Here is a 12609-nt window from a genome sequence, read left to right on the forward strand (position 1 = left end):
CATTGTTTACAAGTTGTTGTACAAGTTCAAAATCACGTCGATTCTACACATCGGCTTAAAAAAAAAAAGAAGAAAAGTTTATGTACAAAACAAAACAAAAACAAAAAACATTAAGTTCTGCACTCCTCTGCACATCTAGGCAGCCATGATTAATTCAATTGTGACTATCAGGGATTTCAGAACTTTTAGGTAATCTGCAGGTTTTCATCAGTGGATGTGGAAAGTAGAGAGAAAACCTGCTTAAGGTTTATACATAATATACATAATATATAACCATCATTAAATATGTTGATGAAGATTCTCAGTCATCCAGGTCATAATACCTAGAGAAAGATTAAAGCAAGGCGTCTGGACTTGTAGAGTTTTCTTGAAGATGTTCGGCTGCTCATCCAAGCAGCTTCATCAGTTCTTCATCCGTTCCAACTGTGATGAGCTGGCTGTGATCAACCGCTCCACAAGTCCAGACGCCTTGCTTCAATCTTTCTCTACATCAATAAAAATCTAATATTTGGAGATCTTATTTATTTCAAAGATTTGTATATTACAAAAATGGCATTGATTTCAGTTGATTACTTTACTCTTGTTACTACCACTGATAAAAAAAATCAGCTTTTGTTTCCATCATTTCTCTCTTTCTGATTGCGTTCAGATTAAGATCAAGATAATAATCCCTGTAGGAAAATTAGGTTCTTCCTACCTCTACTTGTGGCCATGGTTGTGCTTTTACCATAGATGTGCTTTATATTACAGTGCAAACATATTAACCCATTTAGAATGACTTGACTTCTAGTTTAGCATAAAGAATGACTGCTGGTTAACAGTCAGCCTTGCTGTGTCCAAAGCTTAAAAAAATACACCTCTGCAGATACCAAATGACACAATGTGTCTGTTTGAGCTGCACACAAACAGAAGTGTATAAAATATATCCTGGAATACAAGTGCTGGAACTGTCTGAGCTGAGCTAAGCTAACTGTGTCCTGGCAGCTGATATTTCCCAAAATGTCAAACTGTTCCTTTAGTAGATTTGTTAAACTTGTTGACTCTTTATGTTGGCTTTTTCCGTCGTGGGAAAGAAGTCATTGAAACTTCAGATGAAGGCTGCGTTACGCATTTAGAGAAGGATGTATTGCAAATAATCCAAACATATTAATCATAGAAGACAGAAGAAGATTAAGACAGACACTTGGCTTTATTTTCTTAAGTAGTCTGTTTACATTGTGCTGGCTTCATATTTAATAAGTTTGCATGCTTTTTGTACTGCACAATCACATCCCTGTCTTGTAGTGGAGCTTCTTTTGGCACAGCAGCCGCCCTTATGTCTCTCAACCCCTCAAGCCCTTCACTTCAAATCCCACCTCAGACATCCAGTGACCCCACCCACAGCTTAAGGGGAACGGCTCCAAAACCCACAGGATACATTTGAATCAATCTTGATGATTTTAAAACCCCACAGCAGATGAATTGCAACTGCTATCCCCTTGTTTCCATACACTCCTCTGTCTCGGACTGACTTCCCATAGCCCTGCCGCTTCCTTCGCTTGGTGACATCAAGCAAAGGAAGTTCGAGCTGGATGACCTACTGCTTTTCGTGACAGAGGCCCGTGGACTTTTGAAGGTTATTTAACAGCACAGGGCTCCCTCTTGGTTTACAGTGTGGGAGGGTGGGCTCATCCCAGCCAAAGGAGTTAAGAGGCTTTCTTTTCTGGAGCCTCTGTTGATGAAATCCTTCACATCTCCCCGTTTTCCACTGCGTGGATTTCCCCATTTTCTCAACACAGTCATTTTTTTGCATTAATGTCTGATTCATCACAAGGGCACGTTGTTTTCTTTGCTGCTTGAAGGTGAGCTTTGCTGGAAAAAAGTTCTACTTGGAAAGTAAAGTTTCTCCTTCCACAGGTCTTTTTTGTTCTGTTAATGTCTGCCCTTAGGTCTAACAACAGTGTACCAAAGCAAAACTTGAATAAATGCCTGAATGCTACCCCACCATTAACTCAATGAAAGAGGAGCTGGGCCTACAGGATCATTAAAAGCCCTGGTCTTTTGCAGAAAAGGGCCTGATGGTTCTGGTGGTTAGGTGAATTAGCAAGTCAGGGAAATGTAACCTTGCATCCTGGGGCACTGATGTTTAGTCTAATTTCTTAATGATAGACTCCGGGCTTTATTAGCTTCCCAAGCTAGTTGAACAGTTTTTTTTTTACACGGGAACATGAAGGTAATGCAGCGTAATACCAGGCAGAGGACAAAAGGTATATGTATGACTTTTATCACTCCACAGACTAATACACAGAGGTTAGCTTATTTCCACAGTACTCAGAAAACATTTCATGCACAGAGCCTGGAGCTGAATTCTTCTGAACTCATTTTCAATAAGAATTTGGATTTTGCTGCAGCTGCAGTTCAGCAGTGGTCACTAACTAACGTAGGTAATAACATGAGCTACTTTTAATGATGGAACTAAAGCAATTATTGCTACAGATCCTGGGCAAATTTACATTTTTGAAAACCTCTGATGGTTTAGTTGGCTGTTGTTGTCATTCAGAGTGTGAATATGTAATACATAAGATTGCCTGCCGGACCAGGTCATGGGGTAAAGCCATGAATGTGGTGTGTCTCATAGACTGTTGCTCCTGTGGCGCTCAAAAGACATTAGAATGTTTACTCTTCTAACCATCACCGATGCACAAATCCTAGGACATGTCGCACCAATGATACTTTGTAATGGGAGAGCTGTAACATAGTCCTTCAAATGATGCAACTAAACCGTGGGCCTACCACTGCCTTTGGCAGGGTCCAAGCTCCGCTCGGGAGCTGGTTTATGGCATCATGTAGAGGCTTGCTGCTAGCAACCTAGCCTCCTGGCCATGTGGTGATCCCCAGTGCCAGTCAAGCCCACATCTGTTTCCAGTCAATGTTTCAGTTAAGAGACTGTAAGACAAAGATGGTAACTGAATGCAAAAGCAAGTTCTTAAGAACAGACTGTGTCCATGTAAATGTGATCTTTGCTGAGCAACATTAAATAGAAAATGAAAGTACAGAATTGACTTTTGGATTTGGTAAGATGTGCCTGAAAAAAGGGTTTTCCTATAGCTGAAAGGTTTGTGTTGGTTGTGGAACAAAACATGAAAGGCTAAAATAAAGGTATGAGTGATCTTCCTAAAAATCAGTTCCACTTTCATGGACTGCAGCGGGATGCTTGTCTTCTGTCCAGATTGGAGCGGAGCAGCGGAGCTTCCTTAGAACATGCTTCTTCCTCCTCTTGAGAGCAATTTCAGAGAATAATTGTGAGGTTAATGGTCAGGTTAATGGCGGGTTTTTCTGGCAAACATACAATGTCGTCTTTGTGGTGATCAGCTCTTTTTGTGTTTTTGCCTTGTTGGAAGGGAAGTGGGTCACTGAGGGTAAAAGAGGGAAAACGTTGCTGTTTTCGCTGTTTAATACAGGGTAGGTATTTCATCTATAACCTGATCTGATCGTAGGACATCCTGCAGAACCTAAAGTGGTTTTCACAGTGGATTTTTTTAATCAGCACTGATCTTCCTAAAGTTAAAGTACACTATGAGATATCTTTAGTCTGGATTTTGAAGGTGTCACATGCCAAAAAGACGATAGATGCTAGGCTCTTAAATGTATGAGACCAATGAAACCTGGAATGGATTTATAGGTTCACCCTCGGTCTGACAGCCAAGGCAATATAACTCTTTGAGTTTCCAAGTGGCTTGTCAGCAGTATTAGAAAGCATCTTTTTATATTAAAATAATCCCTTTTTCTTCACATGTGAAATCTTTTCATAATATAACATCAGGTTAGCACTGAGCCAAAGAAATCACAGGCAGCTTTAAAACTACTTGTATGACTTCATGTTTTACAAGGCAACACAGTTATAAGGGTGCCGTGGGTATGACTGAGCTGTCTTGTATATAGTTAATATGTAGAGATCAAGATAAAGAATAGGAGTCTTTGTCCTCTCCTGAGCTGTCTGTTTTTCAGACTGGGCCTCTCTTTTCACAGAGCAGGTTGGAAATGAACCAGGAGTGTGGGGTTTGATAAACCGAGGAAGGGATCTGGACTCAATATGGATGCTGTAAGGGTTCACCTGTGGCTGCAGTGGAACAGACATTCATATCACCTCCCACTGAATGCACATTTTTCATGTAGAAGTAGTATGTGAGTGGGATATTTGCAACAAATGGTGAAAAAGGCATGGAATTTGAAAAAATGATTTTTCCAGCCTGCAATAAGAGGTGGAGGCGTTTCCCCCCTCTTGCCCTGACGGAGAGAAGTGCAAAAGTTCACTTCAATCCTTTGATACATACACACCCTGCAGTAAATCCCCTCCACTGTTTGCACAAGCGCAGCTGAAAATCCTTGAAGTGTGAAAGTGAATTTACATAGATCGGTGTTACTGTTAAAAATCTGCAAATTTTTAGTGGTTTTGGCGTCAGAGCCGCGTGATTAATGCTCTGCTGTGGAGGTGATTGGACACGCTCAGCTGACAATGCAAACAGGCTTTTCACTTTCCTGTCACCGTGTTTTTAATGAAACGTTTGACGTCAGAGTGGATTGAGTTTTTGTACAGCAGACACCAAAACACACCACCTGTGCAATTCATTGGGCTACTTATTGGGCTAAGCTGTTGTAAATTCAATTTAATATAGCAGACCAGAGCAGCAGTCCTCATAGCGGCCTCGGTTAGTGTACTGACTGCGGTTTAGTAACAGATGGAGAGTCCCCAGTAGGTCTAAGAAGAAAATGGTTTGTTTTGTTAACAACTTTTAAACTCCTAATCCAGAACTGTTGTGTTTGAAGTTGTGTTACAAGAGTAAAACAATTTGTGTCAAACTCTAACAACTGCAAAGATACAGTTCTTTCAGAGAGATAGACAAAGCCATTACAAGAAAGTAAAATATAAGAATCAGATTTGGTGTCTCTTGGGAAGATGTACTACTGAGTTGATGCCAATATGAAGCAAAGGGTAGTTGAGCATCCATCCTTTTGTCCCAAGTTGGTTTGATAACGTTGGAATCTTTTAGAAGGCTTTGGATAATGTGGCTTTTTACAACAGGGTTTGAGCCTTTGCCAGGTAGTTTTAATTGTATAGCATTATCATAGGGCACCAGATGCAGAATCTCTTTAGGGAGGGCTTTTGTAGGGTTTTTGGTGAAGGTACTTGTTTTTCCTTACTCTTTTACTGAATATAGGTGATTAGCAACTTCCTCCCTAGGCCAACAACACCCTCACCAGACTCCCCCATCTGACACTTTAGTCTGTGTCCCCTTTCTGATGTTCTATTTTTCATCCTTCTCCCAGTTTAGTCTGACACATTTCCTCGAATCTCTCAGTGGTGTTCACTAAAGGGAAGCCTGACAGCCGACACATTTACACCATCGTCTGAGGTGTGTTTATAAGGACAACCGGAGAAACAAATTCCCTAGAGAAGCAGGGAATCTGAGAGAGCCAGGGGCGATAGGGAGGCTGCAGGACATTTTGGATGTGGGTATTTAGAGAACAGAAATTCCACAGGTTATTCCTGGATCCAGGACAGTGGTAGCCTCAAGAAGGCAGACCACCTGCCCACCACTCCAGGCTGAGAGTAAAGCAAGCATTGGATATGGAAGTTGGATTTGAAGTTTTAGAAGGGAAAACCTTTCTAGTAGAAGCTGTTGGCATAGCTTTTACACCATATTTGTTGTCATTGACATGTTTTAGTTCCAAAATTACTTTGAATAAATTCAAAAAATAGTGTTATATAGTAAATAGCTGACTAAGCCGGGATGGGGAAACGCCCATGACTTTGCATGTTGGCATGCAATATTAGATCTCCATTTCCGGCCACAGCTAGCCCTTACATAAGCATAAACAACAGGTGTTAGCAATAGTTAGACAACATTAAGCCCAGCAGAGGAGAAGGCTTGGAATACATGATATCAATGCAGTCAAGCAGATTCCCTTTAAGTGTGTGTGAGTCTGTGTGTGTGTTTATGAGTGTAAAGTTTGTTTCATGTCGTGCCTGCTGCTTGTTGCATGTAAAGCTGTTGCCTCAGAGGCCCGTCGTCAGGCGCCACTTCATGTGCTATATTTGAACCTGCTTCTCCCAGGCCTCCCAAAGTGCCTTTGGATCAAGGTGCTCTACAGTATGTCCCCTGGGTGAGTGGGTCCAGCCAACAGGATGTGATGGCAGGCCCAGAATGCAACAGGAATCTTGCATCCATGTTTGCTTTCCACGGGGTAGAACATGATTGCAGGAATGCTTGGAACGGCCATGCGCTGCTGCAACTGATACTTCACCGCTCAGATCCCAGCTCGTAGCAGAAAGTTCACAAATTAAAGGATTCTGGTGGTTCTATCATAGCCCATTTAAGGTGGTCCAGAAACGATAAAAGGAAATGTCTGCACATATATCATATACATTTTATCTTATATATTTTTATAGTAACATATTTGTCCTGTGCTGAAAGTTTAAACAGTCATCCTCACCAACAAAATGCAACATGCCGTTGATTTTTCCCAGGCTATTGAAACTGCTATTGTTTATGTATCTGGTGCCCTCCTGTGGTCATGTGAATACAAATAGTTGCAGACGCCTTGTGTAATATCTTTAAAATTTGTGTTGAAAGGGTATGATTGAACCCAAAATACAATCTTTTTACACACCTAACGAGGTTGTTTCATTGTAACCGTAAGCAATGTCGCCGACCCTAGGAACTTTGGTGACAGTTATATCTGTGCATGTCATCTCCGTGGTCAGATTACATAACCTGTAGTGTCAAAATTGCACCTTTTCTTTGTCATTAGTTTAATGTGGGTCTGTAAAATGAATGCAGCGCACACAGTCAGCAAACAGTACAAAATGACTTCCAGTTAAGAAACCACACCTTTAAACATAACAGGAAAGGAGAGAATAATACCCTGCTCCAGAGGGGGAACTTTGTCACCCTGACTGGATCTAGGATTATTTCTGGATGTTTTTGCTCATGTCAGAGAAGTCTGTGAGGCTAAAGAAGTAGCCAAATACTCTCCCCTTATTAAATCATTCATACTAAGCCTGTCTTAAATCTAACTTTCCTCTGTTTGAGGATTTAAAATTGATGGCCCATGTTTTGACTGTTAACCTTGGAGCATTGCTTAAACTCTACACTCCTACTTCATTCTTAGTCTTACTTAACAGTTACTTATTTAAGTTGTCCATAAATCCCCTCTTCTTCCCCTGAATCTCCATGTTCCAACAGCTTGTCATTTCACACACACACACACACACACACACACACATACATAACAAGAGCACAAATTGAGCTGAGGCAGACTTCCAGGCAGGGTCCAAGGAGCAGACAGAGTTAGCCCTCTGTAGAAGATAAAGCTTAGGATTTGATGTGACATTTCACAGAAGAGATTTGTCATTAGTGATTTTCCTCACCTTGTTGTGATTGATGAAAGAGCATCTTTAGTCACCCCTGTCTGGTTTCAGCAGTACGGTAATTGATTTTGTCGGATGACTCCCGGCTCTCTTGCTGTGCTTGTGGAAAGGTCAAGGGGAAGCATATTGGTTTTTGTGAAAGGTCTCTTTAACGGGTGTGTCATCAGCTGTTTTTTCCTCCCATGTGTTTTCAATGAGAGTTTTTGAAAGGTTAAAAACTGAAAATGGTAGGCGAATTAACAACATTTTCCCCACCTGGAGACATTAACTAATATAAATTTATATATGTTCTCCATGTGCTGCAGACTGTGCTGGGAGCAGTCGAACCAGCTCAGACATATGGCAGGTCATAGGTAGCATGTGTTGCAAACATAGAATTGAGGTATTAGAATTTTTTGTCAATATCAATATCTGATTATGATGTCTGATTGACTTTTCTCCTGTCAAATATTGGCTAATAGTATTGATGGATCGATATATAACTCAGAACAGATTTTGGTATTATACAACAGGGGCAAATTGAAATGCTTGTCTGGGCACTTGACTTCCTGAAAGTAGCTGTTGACTTGAACATAACTATTGGCAGAGGTGTAATAGCTGCCCAGTTTACACTAAGAGTCTCCTGGGAAAAATATCTAAAAAGGACTGATACAATGTACATTTGTCTAGTCTGGGTAGATTACATTATAGTGTTCATGTTTTCTGTATATTTAATCATTCATGTCCAGTGACTGACAATGATATATTGTACGGCTTCTTATGAAAAACTAGAAGCAGCAGACAGAGTGATTTATCAATGTAACCCAGGTCCTTACTGGGAGTTGGACTGTACTCCTGAATAAAAGCTGCTCAGGCCAAGTGTCTTGCAGTAATTTGGACAGGGCGTGGTGGAAATGCTGCTCTTCTGTACGTCCCCATCTTTGGCCGCAGATGATGACGTCTCATCTAACATCTCCCTCGCTTTTTCTTTCCTTCCATCAATCCCAGGACTGACTGGCAGGCAGACTATTTCCAGCACTGCCAAGGCAGTGAAGTATCAGAGAGCCTCAGGGCTCAGTGTGGTAGTCCCAGAGGACCCCACATGGAGATTTTCAAATGCATGACAATCGAAACCTCTGATATGGATACTGTTGTTTATGCTCCTGTTACTGAACATGTCTTTGAGAGCACATCTTGGCCTGCAGCGTCAGGAGAATCAGTTCCTCTGTCCTTGTTGATTTCCTCATGCAGTCTACTGAGAATATTTATGAAACATGCCATGGTTGCAGTTCAGGGCTGGAGGCGCTAAAGGCCTCAGACTGTAAGGGGCAAGACTGGGGCACAGACATTTTAAGATGCATTCACAACTCTTAACATGGCTGTATTCACACTGTCGTCACACATGTTGTCATTAACTGTGCTCTCTCTCTCTCTCTCTTTGTGTCTTGCAGGACCTCCAGTAAGTAGACCAGACATCTTGTGTGACCCGCATGCGGTAAAGTGACTGATTATTTTTGAGTTTTGGTGTGAACTGGAATGTCCCCTGGAAATATATCGGATGACAATACATGCATACTGACTTGTCTGATTGCAGTGGTAATCTGTACATGGCACTATTATACATGCTGGCTCCCTCTCATGAACCGAGTTTTTTGTGGACTGCTGTCTAACTGAATAAGTGCTGGATTTTACTGGATTTAATTTTTTGTGGGTTTCCTCTAAGTTAATGACTGTAAGTGACCTGGAGGTGTGATTGTGAGTGATTGTGTCTCAGTCCTGTGATTCACCGGTGACCTGTTGGACCACGCCTGTCGCCCACTGAGACCCTCATGACAACTCCAAACAGCATGAATGAATCACATCTCTGGTTGAATGCAAGTGAATGAAATCGAAAGGAAAAATGGCACATGAATGGTTTTGTGACGCTGCTTCAAACATCTGGCTTACTATGAGTTTGACATTTGTACAGCCATGACAGCTTTAAAATCACCTCCGCCAAATATCATTTTGTGGAAAATTTGAGGGATCCTTCCTACGGAGGAGGTTTTAAGGGTACACAAGGTCAGACAGCGAGGCGGATTTTCCACTCATTCACCATAGCAGGTCATTCCCCTCAGATCTGAGCTTCTTAGGAATGGTCAGGTTACATAGGTCTGCTTGCAATTCTTTAGGTAACACTTCATTACTACCAAATTTCACCAAAATATAGTAGAACTTTAAGCAGAATTCCTTTCCCTCTGTACTATTGGAGAATATATGACTTTATTTGCTAGCGGTAGGTGACACATTTTTGTCGACCTTTGGGCAATATCCCTGCACATTTGGTTGTCTTAATATTGTTTAGTACATATTTGTGTAGCACTGACCTCATCACATACAAATCAGGTTCAGGCACAACGAACTGGAGGGAGTACGGATGTCTGCAGGGGTTTGTGTTCACCCTTTAATGATAAAATGCACAATCCCTAACCGTAACCCACCCGTGTACACAAAAAGTATAGCACATCTTGGTTCTGTTGGGCCTGGGAGTAGCAACTGTAACTTACAGAGCAACCTCCACATCCGCTTAAGGTCTCTGGAAAATGTGACAGATATGGCTCCATGCCTGATCGTAGCCTTCCTGTTTCAATTTTTATTCTTCTGACCTTTACATTTGGCCAGTTCTTAAGCCATTTGTCCTTCTAGGAGTTAAGCAGTTTAAAGTCCCTGTACCGCCTCTCATCCTTCAACTTCCAATTCCCCTTAAAGGGTCTATTTGAACACAAACTCTGATTGGTTCATGGATGTAACTGAACTGCAACTGGAACCTGGAAAGTGAAAATAATAATACTCAGCTAAGTAAGAACTGACTTCAGGTTTCACATGAGACAATAGCCAGTCTACTGGATGAAAGTCCAATGTCTGACCCATTCTTCCATGCTAAACTTTTCCTTTCATGGACATTATCACTCTTTATACAACACCCTCCTGATATGATTGTGTGTAAACACAGCAGACAGCTATTCAACCATGAGGAGATATTCACTGAATTTGACCATGGTTATTGGATTAGAATGTCTTAACTGTGATAACTCCTGGTTCTATACCACGCACAGGATGAGCTAACAGGATTATCTTATAAGGTTTTGAAACCTGATTTAAAAAGATATGTACAAAGATGACTTGGTCAGGGACACACAGGTTTTGGAGAAGTTAGAATTAAGATAATTGCATTTAATATCAAACATTTAAGTACAATATTAATCCATTCTTCTATCTTCCATCTAGTCCCGCTCAGGTGAACAGGGCACACAAAGGGCAGGGAAACAGCATAGCAATGTTGCCTGTCCATCAGAGGGCTAACACGTTCTCTAAGGAGTTTATTTAACCTAGCACAACTGTAAGGGGATATGAAATTGCTCTCCTTACTCTTCTCTTGCTGGCCTCCTTTAGAAAATATGGCTATTCATAGGTCACGTCACCAGGGCTTACCATGCTGGCCGCTGCATGGGCCATGTGCATGTAACACACTTTAAAATAATCGAAGAGGATGGGAATCACACTCTGACTGATGAAGCTGAACAGGATGCTGACAGGGGTCGCTCACAAGCTGTCAGTCAAAACCTTAAAAACAAAAAAGTGTATTAAGTGAATGAAGTCAACCAAATAATTAAATACAGTAGTATTACACAGTGAGAATTAATTGATAATGTGTTCTTGTGTTTAGTTTAATCAGACTGTAACAGCAGTTAGCTTCTGGCTAAAATAACAGCAGTGAAAATGATAATGAGAGTAAATCAAGCCTTCTCATATGTATCCTAAATCACATCTTATTTGAGCAGAGAATGTCCCAGGAGACCATACATCCCACGTACGACGGCCAAAGTATACCCCACTCCTATTCCCCATCCCACCCCCTCTCCGCTTTCCCATTCATTCAACAGCACTTTGCCAAATGGGAGCCACATGTTGGAGGGTTACTGTGTAATTCAAGTGAAGGGTTCCTTCCGGCATCGGGTGACCTTTGGCCCTTGCAGACGGCCCCTGGAGACCCGGTGGCTAACTGGCAGGCACCTATGTGCAGCATGTTCACACTCAGCACCTGGCCATGCACCTTCATGCACTGCCCTGTGATAGACTGGTGTTGTAAAAATACTGCGTGTGCCGTGGCAAGGTGCTGACCCACAACCCCCAGGTCTTAAGAATGAATGGGTATCATTTGTATTTTTACTGTTCAGATTCTTTGAGAAGCAGCATGATACACTAAACTCTGTCCCAACTGACTGCAGTCAGTCTGATCAGACATCAGATAATTATAACTAGGCTGAAGCATAAGAGATTTTTTTGTCAAGAAACAATATGCTAAGGAGAACATCACTGCTGAGAAGATGGTTGGGTTACTTGCAAGAGTTAGTGAATACAATAATTGTGGATTATTGTTTCTTTAGGTCATTGTGACTATTTTTCACCCTCTGGAGCCCAACTTAGCATTGTGTTAATTTCCAGACCTGCTGATGCACCTAAGCAGCTAAGGAAGAAAACATGTCACTTCCTCCTTTCAAACTCTGACAGTTTTGCATGTGTGACAGCAACCAGGAAGTGAAAACATTTCAAAAAAGCTGATTCCACACAAGTTTTAAATCTTTTAAAGTGTGAAAGCAATTCACAGAGACAAGGCAACGCTCGGAGTTGGAGCAGTGGACAGTATGGAGTTGGGCTCATCTTAAATTTGATAGTAAATTATTAATCTCAAAGTCTTTAGCTACAACCATACTGGGTGTGCGGACCACTAACTTTTTATAAAGAGATTTGACTTTATTTTTACACCAGGTACCATCAAAGCACTTCACAAATTAAGTTCCCAGCACAAAAAGAGTTCATAATCCTCAAAGCCAATAAGGTCAGTTGAATGAGTTTCCTCCATCCAGGATTACTGATGTGAGAGGAATGACTTCCTCACTGCTGTCAGCCAGCGTTCACCCACACACACACACTCTGTCTGGAAGTGCAGCTCTCTCACTGGAGTCCTCATGCAGGAATATTGATGACATGCCAGAATATAGAGAGCAGGCAGTTATCATTCTCCTCAGCAGAGTGTCAGTGCCTCAGCAGCTTTAGAAAAATGTTAAGAGTTCCTGTTTTGACTTCCAACCAATTAACGCTGCGTCCTTTACTGAAGAGCTGCTCACGCAAGAAGCTGGGATTTGAGTTCCGCTCGCCCCGTGCAAACAAAACACACT

At 41.6% G+C, this 12609-nt stretch overlaps 1 protein-coding gene across 10 annotated transcripts in view; it reads left to right on the forward strand.

The window, feature by feature from the left end:
• The window catches only part of col13a1 (collagen, type XIII, alpha 1), a 102629-nt gene that overhangs the window by 37843 nt on the left and 52177 nt on the right, over positions 1-12609 (forward strand). For 5 of the 10 annotated variants that reach the window (XM_028423873.1, XM_028423869.1, XM_028423874.1 and 2 more), the window contains exon 4: positions 8842-8849. In XM_028423873.1, the coding sequence (XP_028279674.1) occupies positions 8842-8849 (8 nt within the window). Of the gene's footprint in view, positions 1-8841; positions 8886-12609 lie in introns of all 10 variants that reach the window. The other 5 variants (XM_028423864.1, XM_028423867.1, XM_028423868.1 and 2 more) reach the window with 1 other exon arrangement.

Source organism: Parambassis ranga, chromosome 15 (assembly GCF_900634625.1).
Source record: "Parambassis ranga chromosome 15, fParRan2.1, whole genome shotgun sequence".
Taxonomy (NCBI): domain Eukaryota; kingdom Metazoa; phylum Chordata; class Actinopteri; family Ambassidae; genus Parambassis; species Parambassis ranga.